At 41.3% G+C, this 13,668-nt stretch overlaps 1 protein-coding gene and 1 non-coding gene across 3 annotated transcripts; both read left to right on the top strand.

Annotated features, from left to right (window-relative positions):
* The first annotated feature begins 4,440 nt into the window (after positions 1–4,440).
* LOC118620352 (NADH dehydrogenase [ubiquinone] 1 alpha subcomplex subunit 5-like) lies at positions 4,441–4,821 on the top strand. 2 transcript variants are annotated; one of them, XM_036247424.1, is made up of 2 exons: positions 4,441–4,505; positions 4,623–4,821. In XM_036247424.1, exons 1-2 carry the CDS (start codon positions 4,441–4,443, stop codon positions 4,789–4,791), a joined length of 234 nt encoding a protein of 77 aa, XP_036103317.1. In that variant the 3' UTR covers positions 4,792–4,821. The 2 variants fall into 2 exon arrangements, with proteins under 2 accessions (XP_036103317.1, XP_036103316.1); XM_036247423.1 differs by having other exon boundaries at positions 4,441–4,821.
* An 8,075-nt stretch (positions 4,822–12,896) lies between these two features.
* LOC118620541 lies at positions 12,897–13,003 on the top strand. Its single transcript, XR_004957456.1, has one exon. It is a non-coding gene; the product is annotated as a U6 spliceosomal RNA (small nuclear RNA).
* Positions 13,004–13,668: the final 665 nt, after the last annotated feature.

Raw genomic sequence — 13,668 nt, 5'->3', positions numbered from 1 at the left:
AATTCTGAGTGCCCTCCAAATCCTGAGTATGCCCACAGAATTCCAGCCCTGTCTGCCCTCCCTCAGCCATAGCTCCCAGGGGAGTGGCTGTGGCTATTTTAGCACTCTGTCCTGGCTCTCTTGGCAGTGGAATGGGCTTGGTCTTTATTCCTCAAGGGCACTTCTCACAGCTAAGACTGTTGCTGTAGTTGGTCTCTCAGCCTGCCACCCTCTCACACCTCCACAGATCCTACCAGTGTCCCTGGTTATATGGTCCTTTCCTGCTGCTTTTCTGTTGCTTTTTTCCAAGGATTTGTTTTATTTTAGTTGTAATTCCCGTTTGGTTCTGGGAGATCATCTGTGTAGCTTCCATTCACTCTGCCTTCATTTTTACATCCTCTATGCCTATCTTGTGCATGGCTGGGTCACAAAGGCCTTTCTGGTGCTTCAGCACCCTGAAGGTCCCATGGGTAACTAGATGACACAGTTTCTGCTGGGTCACAGAGGCCTCTCTGGTGCCCCTGCACCCTGCAGGTCCCTTGAGTGGGCAGCTGGATCACACCAATCCCTCTCAGGCTTTGGCTTCCCACTGTTCTTGTGAACTGCTGGATTGCACAGGCCTCTGGGGAGCCCAAGGTCCTGCCACTGGTGGCTGGAGAGTGCTGCTGCCCCGTGGGGCTCAACTCCTGCTCACCTTTTGTTGTAGTTTTTGGGGATGGGTCTCGGCTGCTGGTCTGTGCTTCTGTTGCCTGGGGATGAATGTCTACTCCCCAGCTTCTGTTTCTGGGGGTATATCTCAACTCTGATCAAGCTCCTACTATGGGGGATGGTGCTGGGCTCCTGGCTGTTTGCAGCTTCTGCGACCGGCATCTTGGGAACTCTACTATTGTGCACTGATCTGTGTTGAGACAGAGTGTCCACTAGTCCAATGGTGCCAGGTGCACTGGTGGGCTCAGGTTGCTGGGCCCTAGCCATTCCTACTGCCTCCTCACAGGGAAGTCCCAGGATCTTCCAAAATGTTGGGACCTTCCCTGGGTGCAGGGAGAAGCGCCCTGAAGAGCCTCTTACTGTGGTAGCCATCTCTTCACTGCTTGGGTATGGTCATCCACCTTCATGTACACTTACACTTTCTCACATACTTGTTCACTCTCTCACACACTCACCCTCCTCTCGGTCCTGCCCACCTCCATCTTCTATCCTAAGGTATTTTTTTTTTTATAACAGTGACATCATTCTTTATTTCCTCTTGATTTTTATGCATAGCTTGTACCTCTTTTTTTAAGTAGTTCCCAGTGAGCTCTTCATAATTTTTGTTAAGTTGCTTGTAGTTCTCACCAAATTGTTTGAGCACCCTTATAATCATTGCATTGAATTCTTTATCTGACAAGTTGCTTACTTCCATTTCCTGTAGTTTATTTTCTGGTGATTCTTCTTTTTCTTTCCTTTGGGTGTTATTTTTTCATCTCACCATTTTAGCAATCTGGTAGTTCTAGGCCCGGTGAGGAATGTTGGAGTGTGTAGGCAAGTTAGTGTGTATCAAATAAGGCTGCCATACCTCCCAGACTGTTTTGGTGTATGGTGCTTTTTGCCTCAGGTTGCTTGGCCCTAGCTGCTCCCAGTGTCTTTCTCCAATGGAAGACCAGGGATCTTCCAAAATGGTGGGGCCTCCCAGGCATGCAGGGAAAAGTTTGCTGATGTGCCTCTTACTGAGGTAGCTGGCTGCTTTCTGTCCATAGCACAGGAACCTTCTGCCCAACATCTCTGCACTGCTCAAGGTTGGACATCCACACTCATGTCCACTCAAACTCGCTCACTTTCTCACACACACATCCTTGCTCTGGTCCTGTCCACCACCATCAGTTTTTTACCTTTTTCTTTTTTTCTTTGGATGTGTTTCTTGTCTCATCATTTTGGCTGCCTCCTTGTGTTTATTTGTGTATATTGGGGAAATCTGCTACATCTTCCAGTTTGGGCTGGGTTGTAGTAGCTGTTCTATGAGGACCAGTAGTGCAGTCTTTTGGTCACTTGAGTCTGGTGCTGCAGGTGTGTCTCTTTTGTCACTTTTGTAGCTGAGCCTTGCTTGCTGTTGGCATGTAAGTGGAAAAGATTAACCCTTAGGCTGACTGGCTGTGAGAAATGGCTGTGATTACAGTGGATGAGATGTTGTATGAGGGCTAATCTCATGGAGCAAAATTCACCCTAACAGGTCTCTGGTGTCTGCTGAGTCTACATTTTAGGTGTATCATTTGAGTGGTTGGGTGGTACTCTGGTATGGTCTTAAGCCTGCTACCAAATGTGTTCGTTCTGGGGCCTCTTGGGAGGGCCTCAAGCCTCTTGACAGGCCAAGGTAAGCAAGCCGCCTCTGCCTGTCCTGGAGCCACCTGGTGGAAGCTACAATGTGATTTGTAGATGATTACTCCTGTGCTGGACTTGCATATACCTGAGAGAGAGTAACCTGTGAACCAAAGCTGGTTGCCACAACTGCCAGGCTTAGGACCACTGAGCAAGAGGGAAAGCGCAAAGCAAGACCAGTTGCTGCTTATTTGGGGGTTTGTGAAACTTTGTGAGATTTTTAAGAAAGTTGAAGCTTGTGTATAGACAGGCCACTTGTGTGAAAAAGCTGCTGGAAAAGGTTTAGGCCTGGTTCTTCTGTTAGGTGCAGTGAAGTATCAAGCTATCACCAGTGTGGGACAAATGGTATTTGCCAGGTTAATGAAATATTTAAATTTGGCACCCACCTGCATCTGCAGGCTGGGTTGGGGCATGGCCAGCACTTTTGTTTCCAGAGTGAGCTGTTCTGATGCCAGCCTTCATCCTGAATCTGGTCAACTCGGGTCCTTTTTGTATGTCCCTGGTGCTATTTGAGCTACTACCTCCATGCTGGAGCTCAGAGTGTCAGTATGTGAGTAAGTCAGTCCTTGCCAGGGCCCTTTAAGGGGAATGACTGGGACTCCAGAAGCCTCCATCTCACTCAGCTGCAATCTACATTAGTTTACACAGCTGGAAATTATGGGGACTTCTCTTCCGGGCACTAGATCTCTGGGATGTGGAGCCTGGTGTGGGGCTCAGACCCCTCTCTCCTTGGTGGAGGTGAGGGAGTCTGCTGCTGAGATATCCCACCCATTTCTCAACTGCCATATCATGGGTGTGGATCCTACCCTTTTTGTATATCCTCTTCTATTAATCTAGACGTGGCTTCTTTGTATCCTTATTTATGGTAGTTCTGTTCAACTAGTCTTGAGGTGGTTTTCAATAATGGTTATTCTAAAATTCATTTGAATTTTTACTGGATTTATAGGAGGAGGCAAGCACAGCAACTTCTTACTATGCCATCTTTATTGGAAGTCTCTGATCTTTTTAACATTGCGATAATTTTATCTTCTCTGTAATGTAATTGTAATTGTATAGTATTTAGTCTTTTCAAACAGTTGATTTTCACTTAGCAATATGTATTTAAGATCATCTGTGTTTTTTCATAATTTGATAGTTCATTTCTTTTTATCACTGAAAAATATTTTATTGTATGGATGTACCACAGTTTGTTTACCTGTTCACCTATTGAAATTTATCTTGGTTGTTTCCAATTTTGAGTGGTTATGAAGAAAGCTGACATAATCATGTGTATATCTTCTATGATGGGGTGTTTTTTATTTAGATATGGTGCCCATTTTTAAAAATTGTGTTTTCTTATTGTTTAACTTTAAGAGTTCTTTGTGTATTTTTGATACAAGTCCTTTACCAGATATGTATTTTGCAAGTATTTCATATCTGTCTGAAGCTTATCTCTGAGTTTCTTTGACAGAACAAATGTTTCTAATTTTTCTAAAGTACAATTTATTAAGCTTTCCTTTCATGGATTATGCCATTGGTGTACCTAAAAATTCATCACTAAACCTAAGGTCAAATATATTTTATCCTGTGGTCCCACTTGAAGGACTTTCTTTTTTTTTTCTTTTCTTTTTTTTTATCCTCACCCGAGGATATTTTTCCATTTTTTGTACAGATAGAGTGGGAGGGAGAGAGAGGAAGGGAGAGACAGACAGAAACATCGACGTGAAGGGACACATCGAGTGGCTGCCACCCGCATGACCAACCAGGGCCGGGAACAAACTGCAACCGAAGTACGTGCCCTTAGCGGGAACCGAACCCTGGTCTCTCCAGACCGCAGGCCGACGCTCTAACCGCTGAGCCAAACTGGCCAGGGCCACTTGAAGGACTTTCAACTGATGTGTAAACTGCTTTGGGGGATATTTCAGGACTTCTTTCCTCCCTCCAAAACTAATCTGGACAAATTATGTGTTGCACAGATTTCTCTGTGTATTTTTTTTAGAACCCAAATGCAATTTTCATCCAGTATAATTTTTACCTATTCATCCCATAGTAAAACCTATCTGTTATAAAAAAAAATATGATTAGGATTGAGCGGGCCTGAATGGGCGCCCTCGGTGGCAAGGCACTGTCATGGAGGGCCTGCTGAAGAAGACTACTGGCCTCATGGGGTTGGCTGTGTGTGAGAGTCCACACGAGAGGCTAAGAATATTGTATGCAAAGATTCTTGATGTCCTTGAACAAATCCCTAAAAATGCAGCATATAGAAAATATACAGAACAGATTACAAGTGAGAAGCTGGATATGGTTAAAGCAGAACCAGATGTTAAAAATTTAGAAGACCAGCTTCAGGGTGGCCAAATAGAAGAGGTGATTCTTCAGGCTGAAAATGAACTAAGTCTGGTGAGAAAAATGATACAATGGAAACCATGGGAACCTTTAGTGGAAGAGTCTCCTGCCAACCAATGGAAATGGCCAATATAATCATCATCAAATGACTTGTGTGTTGAAGGGAAGCTGAGGTAATTAAATGTTCTGTTATATCAAAAAAAAGATTAATATATCATGTGGTCATCCAGTTAATAGAATTGTTTTACCTCAATGATAATTTTTATCATATTTCAAAATAAGCAACTCAACATGGGACATTATTTCAGTCTTTACTGACTGATAGCATATAAACTAGTGCCCAGCTTCTACCTCTTTTATATCCTCCTCCTCTCTAAGTGGATGGAATTATTTAATACAAGTCTGATGCATGACAATTAACTCTTTACAAACATTTACAACTTAAGTTAAAGTCATTGACTAGTATGAAAAAGAAGCCCATTATAATGATAGGGAGCCTACACATTGAGTTCAAATTTAGTATCTTTTTCTCCTTAAATAACAAGTACTTAATTGTCCTAAGGCAGCTATTCAGTTTTTAATAACCACATTAAAGAATATATTCATGGGACTGGTTAGATAGTCCAGGTGAAATGGTTATAGAAATAGAGGCATTGTCATCTCAGAAACTCATTTATATATCAAAATCTATTTTGATATCTGGAAGTATACCAAAAGGCTGAATTCTTCAAACTAATTATGCCTTCTGTAACTCAAGCACTCTTCTCTTGGCAAGATAAGCTGAAGCTTATCCATGAAGGTAAAGGTGCTTAATTTTCTAAGCTTTGATTTAGACTGCTGAAGAAACTGACACTCAAGAAACCAGCATTGTCTTTCTACATTTTTACTTTCTTAAGATTAGAACCCTTAAACTCACTCATCAGCTATCTTTTTCTGTATTATTCTTGGCACTCAATTTAGTTTTGCATTTTAATATTAGATCTGTAATCCATTTTTAGTTCATTTTCATAAAAAGTATATAAGAATATTTTTTTAATGTTTCATTTTCTTTCATTTCATTTCTGGTATTTAGAAATATGACTAATTTTTGTATGTTGCCCTGCTATATTTTTAGCTTGCTAGATTCACATATTCATTCTGTTAAGTCCTTGATAGGCTTTGTTTTTTTTAGCATTTTCCACAAATATAATAATGCTATCTCTAACAAAATATATTATAATTTTTCCCCAATCTCTATTGCTTTTTATTCCTCATTTCTTGTCTTTTTAAAAGATGCTTGGTCATTCAGAACAGTGTTGAATAAAAGGGATGAGAGCCAATATCTTTACATTGTTCCTAATCTAAGGCAGGAAACATTCACTCTTTCACAATTAAGTGTGATATTAGATGTATATTTTTTACAAATATCCTTTATAAGTAAGATGAAGCTCAATTTTATTTCATGGTTGCTGAATACTTTATGATTAATAAGTGTAAATTTTCTCAAGGTTTTTCTGCACTTATTGATATGAAGATGTGTTTTTATCATTCATTTCACTAACGTGGTGAAACACATCAAGTTATTATAGTTTATTTTGTGCTAGTTTTTTTGTCTGTTAATATGGTGAATGGCACTAATTGCTTTCCAAACAGTAAACCAACCTTGCATTCCTTGAATAAACCATGCTTAGTCAGCATGTTATCATTTTTACATATTTTAGATTTGCACAAAAAGTTTTACACCTAAGTAAATGAGAGCTATTGTTCTATAAACTTTTTTTAAAAATGTATTTTCAGGTCTTGTTATCATGAATATACTGGCTTCTTTAAATGAGGGGAGTTATCTTCTCATTCTCTAATCTTTGGGAAGAATTTTTTTTTAAGTTTTATTTTTTTCTTAAATGTTTGATAGAATTGACTTGTCAAACCATCTGTGTCTATAGCTTTTTGTGAAAGGTTTTAAATTACAAGTCAATTTCTTTCATTGTTTTTATGTTTTATATGAATTTTTTGTTATTTTTGTTTTTCAAGAAATTTGTCCATTCCATCTGAGTTGTGGAATTAATGGGCATAAAGTTCCTCATAGTATTACTTTATCATCTTTCAATGTGTGCTGTAATCTCCCCTCTTTCAAATTTGTCATTGTTCATTTATGTCTCTGTTTTTTTATCTGTTTAGCTAGTAGTTTATTATTTTCATTTATCTTTTACAAAGAGCCAGCTTTTTGTTTTTCGTTTTTTTTTGCCCATTTTCTGTTTTATTGAATTCTACTCTTATCTTTACTATTCTTTTTTCCATTTACTTTGGCCTTAATTTACTCTCCTTTTACTAGCTTCTTAGGGAGAAACAATAGGTTATTGATTTTGGACTTTATTTTTGTTAAACATAAGCATTTAAAGTTATACATGTCCCTGTAAGCTCTGCTTTAGTTGCATCCCTCAAATTTGATGTGTTTTTATTACCAATTGGTTTCAAACATTTTGTAATTTCTTTTATAATTTCGATTTCAGCCCATATGTTAATTACAAATGTGTTAATTATACGGATGATTAGACTCTTCTGACATACCTTTGGCTACTGGTTTCTAATTTAATTTCATTATGGTCAGAGAACATGTTCACTATGATTTCAATACATCTAACTTCATTGAAACTTGTTTTATGGTCCTACATATGGCCTATTTTAGTATTTTTTCTATAGTCACTTTAAAAAGTGTTCTATAATGTTAATAGGTCAATTTGGCTTATAGGTCTTGCATATCCTTATTTTGGCACTCAATATATGAATTACTGAGCTGAGTGAAATCTTGAACTGCAGTTGTGAATTTTAAAAATTTCTCCTGCCTGGCCAGTGTGGCTTAGTGGATTGAGCTATTTCTCTGGGCAAAATAGAAAGCTGCTGGAAACCCGGGAAAACTCTCACTGAGCCCTCACACAGATTCACTCACTCACAAGCACTCATCCTAGACTTCTGAAGAGGTACAGTGGCTTAAATGGCACCAGAGACATACAAGGAGAGACTGAGTTATGTAACTTCAAGGTGAAGGCGGGAGGGAAAGCCATCATTGTCCATGTGTTGAGCCCTACTACCAGACCTTTAGCAGGCGAGTGACATCTTTTATGCATTGAACCTAGCCCCACACAACCAAATCTGAATCTGCATTTGCCTGGTGAATGACCTTTGTTCCACCTTAGTGACTACCTGAGACTTCCCTTCAACCAACTTGCATAATACCAAAGGCTCTTTCTGAGGCAGGTAGTCAGCATTAGCCTGCACTGAAGTCTTTCTTAAAAACTCTCAAAGGTCCACAGGCTCCAGGCAGATGGTAGCTGGTCTCAGTGTGCCATGCCTTTTACTGTATAGGCTCCAGGCTCAGGATTGGAATCAAGGCTGAATCTGCATTAACTTGGTGAACACAACAAGCTTCATCCTGGTGAATCCATGAGACTGTGTTTCACCCAACTTGTGTATTACAAGTAACTGGGCCTTGGGCAGCAAGCAGAAATGGCAGGCTTCTAAGTGCCCTGTGCCTTTGCTCAGCAAACTCAGTACCCAGTACTAATGGCAACCAGCCTTGACTTGCAGTGTGGCCTCTCTCACATCCCTCCAGGTCCAGTGCAGGTGTCTACCAACAGTGGATTACTTTGTAGCTCTTACCAGGTAGTATAGAGCCAGTCACAGGCAGCAGTTGATTTTGGCCTGTACCACAGATTCTCCCAAGAAGCCACAGATCCAACACACTCAATGGCCAGCTTTAGACCACAACAGAATACCACTCCAATAGCTTGACAAGTGGCACAAACAAAGGGTGGACTAAGCAGGCACCAGAGCCCACTCAGAAAATCTTGCTTCATGGGGTCAACTCCTGCACAGCAGCTTGCATGCTGTGGTTAGTGCCAATACTTATAGCTAGTCAGCCTGAGGGTCAATCCCAGCCACTGACATGCCAACAGAAATCAAGATTCAACTACAATAGAAGGGCACACACAACCTATAAAAGGGACACTCCTGAAGTACCTGGTTCAGGTGACCACAGAGGCTGCCACTAGGCCCCTCAGGACACCTAATGCACAAGGCCACCCTTTCAAGACTGGTAAATGTAGCAGATCTACCTAATGCATAGACAAAAACACAGAGAAGCAGCCAAAATGAGAGACAAAAAAACATATCCAAAATGAAAGAAAAGCACAAAACTCCAGAAGAAGAACTAAATAAAATGGAGACAAGCAATGTACCAGATGCAGTGATTATAAGGTTGCTCGATAAACTTAGAACTTCAACAAAGAAATGGTAAGCATGAAAAAGGACCTAGAAACTACAAAAAGAACCAACCAGGAAAGAAGAACACAATAACTGAAATGAAGAATACACTAAAAAGAAAAAAAAAAAACCACACTATGTTTAGCCGATAGTTTTTAGCATGTTTTCTTCACCTAGCCTCCTGTAGTTTTACCTTATTGAAGTTCAGATTAGTATTCTGTCAAATAGTCAAGGGACTCCCTATGCAGAATTTTGGATCTCATTTTCTTCTTATTGCCCTCCTGCCTGTCTTCTTAAGTCAGCCTCCCCAAGTTTTTATCTCTGGCTTATAATCAGTGACATCTCCCAGTGATGTTTAAAGTTCTCCTTCCTGTGCCATGGTCCAGAAGTTGCCTCCAGGGAGAAAGCTGCAACAATAAAAATACACATCCTATTGGTTTTCTCTTTCACTGGCTGAAAAGAAATGGCTTCAAATATTTATTTCATACATTTTGTCCACTTTTCTAGTTGTTTATAACAAGTTGACAAGCTTCATACTGATAACCCCTTCTTAAGTGGAAAACAAATTTAGTGCTTTCTTCTTAATTTGAATGGATAACCCAGGATAAGCAGAGATTTGAGGACCACAGAACATAAGATACACTTAAAATTGTAGAATAGGGAAAAGGAAGCTGTTGGAGATAGAAAAAAAAAAAAAAAATGGTGGCAGAATATGTAAAAGCACCGTGTGCTGGTACCAAACAGGAGTTACAGCTAAAATTTGGAGCAGTTAACCTGAATTAACAACAGAAGGTCACCTGAACTGGAGCATTATATCCAAGGAGTAAAACTAAAGAAGGTACACAGAGACTGGCAAAAAGGGAAGAGACAAGAAAAGGGCTGTATCCAGCATCCAGGTGCATTGTCTGTGAAGCTAGAGAAATATTGTGGCAGCAAAAGCCCACCCCCAGAGGAACATGGGGTCTCAATCTCAAGAATACCAGGTCCTGGAAAAAGAGCCTGCATAACATTTGGCAGCAAAAGTAAGTAGGAACTTTGTCCACCAGGAAGGGAACGGAGTCTGCTTGAATCCTGGGCAATCTCCTCAAAGACTCACTCTCAGGCACTCACCCAGGGCTCTAGTAGAGGAAAGGAGAGTCAGGGCATATGGAAGCAATAAGGGGAAGATCTGAGTGGTAAATGGCTGGATATCAGGAAGGTAGGCTTCTGAGGTCCCAGTCCTGAGCTAACATCCCACACTGACCTCAGACACCATCTCCCGGGGTCCAGAACTTCTATTCTTACAGCACCAGCTGGACAAAGTGCACTAACCCTGTCCGTCAAATACTGGCAACTCCACCCTGCCACGCTCAAATCAGGTGTAAAGAACTTTTGGCTATACCCAAAAGAGACCTGAGGGGTGTGTGTGTGTGTGTGTGTGTGTGTGTGTGTGTGTGTGTGTGTGTTTCTGGAGAATCTATAGAAAGTCTGAGACAAACACTGAACTGAGTGGCTTGGGAGGAGCAAATCTTCCCACTTCCTACAGGTTAGGCAGGTGTCATCTACAGAAGGTGCCCTGGTCATTACCTCAGGCATCAGATAGCTGTAAAACTAGGGGGAGGCATGCACTTGCAAGCATCTTTTCAGGATCCCTGGCAGGGCACTGCCACCAAGCTAGAAATAAATTGTCTAACTACCCAGCAGAGGACCCATGCCACACCCAACAAAAGGCTGCCTGGATCTGCATTCACCAAAGCTGCCTGCACTGCCTTCAAATTGCAGTCCCACAGGGGGAAGGAAGTGAAATTCAGTACAAAGACAATTGGAGCCATCCCCTTTGGAGGCCTTCATCAGGGCCTTTGGCAGTAAGTTGCCAAGACAGAACAGGGTAACAAGCTCTCTCCCATCCCAAGAACTGGTGCCACCCCAAGCCAATGGAGCAACCTAGATCTACTCCTCCAAACCCCACCTGCACCATCCAGCAGGTACAGCCTTGCAGGGTGAAGGAGTCACAATTCAGAACTAGGAAAACTTACATGTCCCCCTTGGAGCCACCTATCAGGTGCTCTGGCAGGGCACTGCTGAGCTAGAAGGCAAGTGCATAGTTTCCTTCCTAAGGGCCCAAAGCCTGAGCCACCCCCAACAAAAGGCTGCCTGGATTAGCATTCCAAAAATCAGCTGGCACTACCTGCAATGCAGCGGAAACTGCAAACCAGAACCAGGGCATTTGAAGTGACCCTCTCAGAGGCCTCCATCAGGTTCTCTACCAGTGGGCTGCAGAGATAGAAGGGGGTGACAAGCTCTCACACCTTCCAAGAGCCAGCCTCCAGTCTCCAAGTGGAGGAGACAGACTTGATCTATTTCTCAAAGTCCTCCCTCATCTTCTGGTGGGTATAGCCTCACAGGGGAAAGGGGTTACAACTCAGAACTGGAGCTCTGCTTCAAGAGCTCTGGCATGAAGCTAGAAGGAGAGTTGCTACCTCCCCTCTCAAAGGCTGAGGGTCCACACTACCCCAATCAAAGGGCAAATTGGAGTTTCATTCTCAGACCCTGCTGGCCCTATCCTACTAAACTCATAATGCTGGGGGGATGGGGTGTAAATCAGAGCTTGGACATTGGATGTGACTTCCTTAGAGCACTCCACAAGGGCCTCTGGCAGTGCACTGCAGAGATAGAAGAAGGCAAACAGCTCTTTCTCCCCACACCTCACCCACCCAAGGGCCAGTGCCACCACAAGCAGAGGGAGCAGCTTGCTCTCTTCCTCCAAGCCCTGCTGGCACATCCCCACTGGTGCAGCCTCACATGTGAAAGGGGATACAAACTTATCTTTGGTATCAGGTGTGAGCCCCTTGAAGCCTCCCCTCATGGTCTTTGGTGGGGCACTGCTGAGCCAGAAGGCTTATCTAGCTCCCCTCATGAGGGCCCGTGAAACTGCAATCAAAGGGCTAAAATGATTTGCATTTCTAAATCCTCTGGCCTTATCCTGCTAAACTCACTTCCATGAGGTGAAAGCAAATCTCACCCATAAATGGGCCAACAAAAATCAGCTCCTAATTACAACAGGAGAATCCACATAACCCACAGAAGGGACATTCCTAGAACATTCAGATCAAGAAGACTTCACCACTGTGTTTTACAGGACACTTATTGCATAAGGACACCTAACGAAGACTAGGAGTCCTAGTAGTTCTATCTAAAACATAGAAACAAACTCAAAGAAACAACTAAAATGGGCAACAAAATAAACAACCCTCAAAAGAAAAGAAAAGAAAAAAAAGAACAGAAAAGAAAAAATCTCCAGAAAAAGAAGTAAATGAAATAAAAGCAAGCAATTTATCAGATACAGAATTCACAATAATGGTTATAAGGATGCTCAAACAACTTAGTGATAATTACAAGAAACTTAATAAAAACTACATCAACATGATAAAGATAGAAGCTCTAAACAAGAGCCAATCAGAAATGAAAAATAGGATATCTGACATCCAGAATACACTGGGAGGAATTAAAAGTAGGTTGGATAAAACAGAGGATAGACTCATCAATTTGGAAAACAAGGTTAAAAAAACAAACAAACAAACAAACAAACAAAAAACACCCAGAGCAACAAAAATAAAAATAATTAAAAAGAATGAGGATAGTTTAAAGGAACTCTGGGTCAATATGAAACATACAACATCTGCATCATAGAGGCATCAGAAGGAGAAGAAAACAAGCCAGGGACAGAGAACCCGTTTGAAGAAATAATCACAGAAAACTTCACTAACCTCATGAAAGAGGAAGTTATACAAGTTTAGGAAGCACAGAGAGTTCCAAGATAAACCAAAAGAGACACCTGCTAAGAACATCATAATTAAAATAGCCAAGGCTAAAGACAAAGAAAGAAACTTACAGGCAACAGAGAGAGACAATTGGTTACCTATAAGGGAGCCCCCACAGGCTGTCAGTAGATTTCTTAACAGACAAATTTCAGGCCAGAAGGAATTGGCATAAAGTATTAAAAGTAATGAAAAGCAAGAACCATGCTCACTTCAGCAGCACATATACTAAAATTGGAACGATACAGAGAAGATTAGCATGGCCCCTGTGCAAGGATAAAACGCAAATTTGTGAAGTGTTCCATATATTTTTTAAAACATCTTTATTGTTGAATGTAAAATGTATTACAGATGTTCCACATTTTTCCCACATTGACCCCCTCCTCCCCACTCCCGCCCCCCTCCCACCTTTTCCCACACTATTGTCTGTGTCCATTGGTTATGCATATAAGTTCTTTGGTTTATTTCTTCCCAACTCCCAACCTCTTTCCCTCTGAGGTTTGTCAGTCTAGCAATGAATTTGTACTTCTTAATCCCTTCAACTTTTTCACCCATTCCCCCAACCCCCCTCCCATCTGGCAACCAACAAAATGTTCTCTGTATCTATGAGAATGTTTCTGTTCTACCTGTTCATTTTGTTTGTAGATTCCATTGTTGATATATATGTATTCATTGCCATTTTGTTTGTTCATATATTTGATCTTTTTCTTCAAAAAGACCCTTCATCATTTCATATAATAACTGTTTGGTGGTGATGAATTCAATTAACTTTTCCTTGTCTGGGAAACTCTTTCTATGGCCATCGATTCTAAATGACAGGTTTGCAGGATAGAGTAATCTTGGTTGTAGGTTCTTGCTTTTCATCACTCTGAATACTTCTTGCCATTCCCTTCTGGCCTGCAAAGTTTCTTTTGAGAAATCAGCTGACAGCCTTATGGGAACTCCCTTGTAGGTAACTAGCTGCCTTTTTCTTGCT

The sequence above is a fragment of the Molossus molossus genome, unplaced genomic scaffold (genome assembly GCF_014108415.1).
Source record: "Molossus molossus isolate mMolMol1 unplaced genomic scaffold, mMolMol1.p scaffold_m16_p_7, whole genome shotgun sequence".
In the NCBI taxonomy this organism is placed as follows: domain Eukaryota; kingdom Metazoa; phylum Chordata; class Mammalia; order Chiroptera; family Molossidae; genus Molossus; species Molossus molossus.
Note: the sequence above shows the minus strand (reverse complement) of the source record. Positions and strands in the feature narration are given on the sequence as shown.

Excerpts from the sequence above, each read along its gene's own strand:
- LOC118620352 (XM_036247423.1), top strand. The coding sequence starts at position 4,441 with ATGGAGGGCCTGCTGAAGAAGACTACTGGCCTCATGGGGTTGGCTGTG.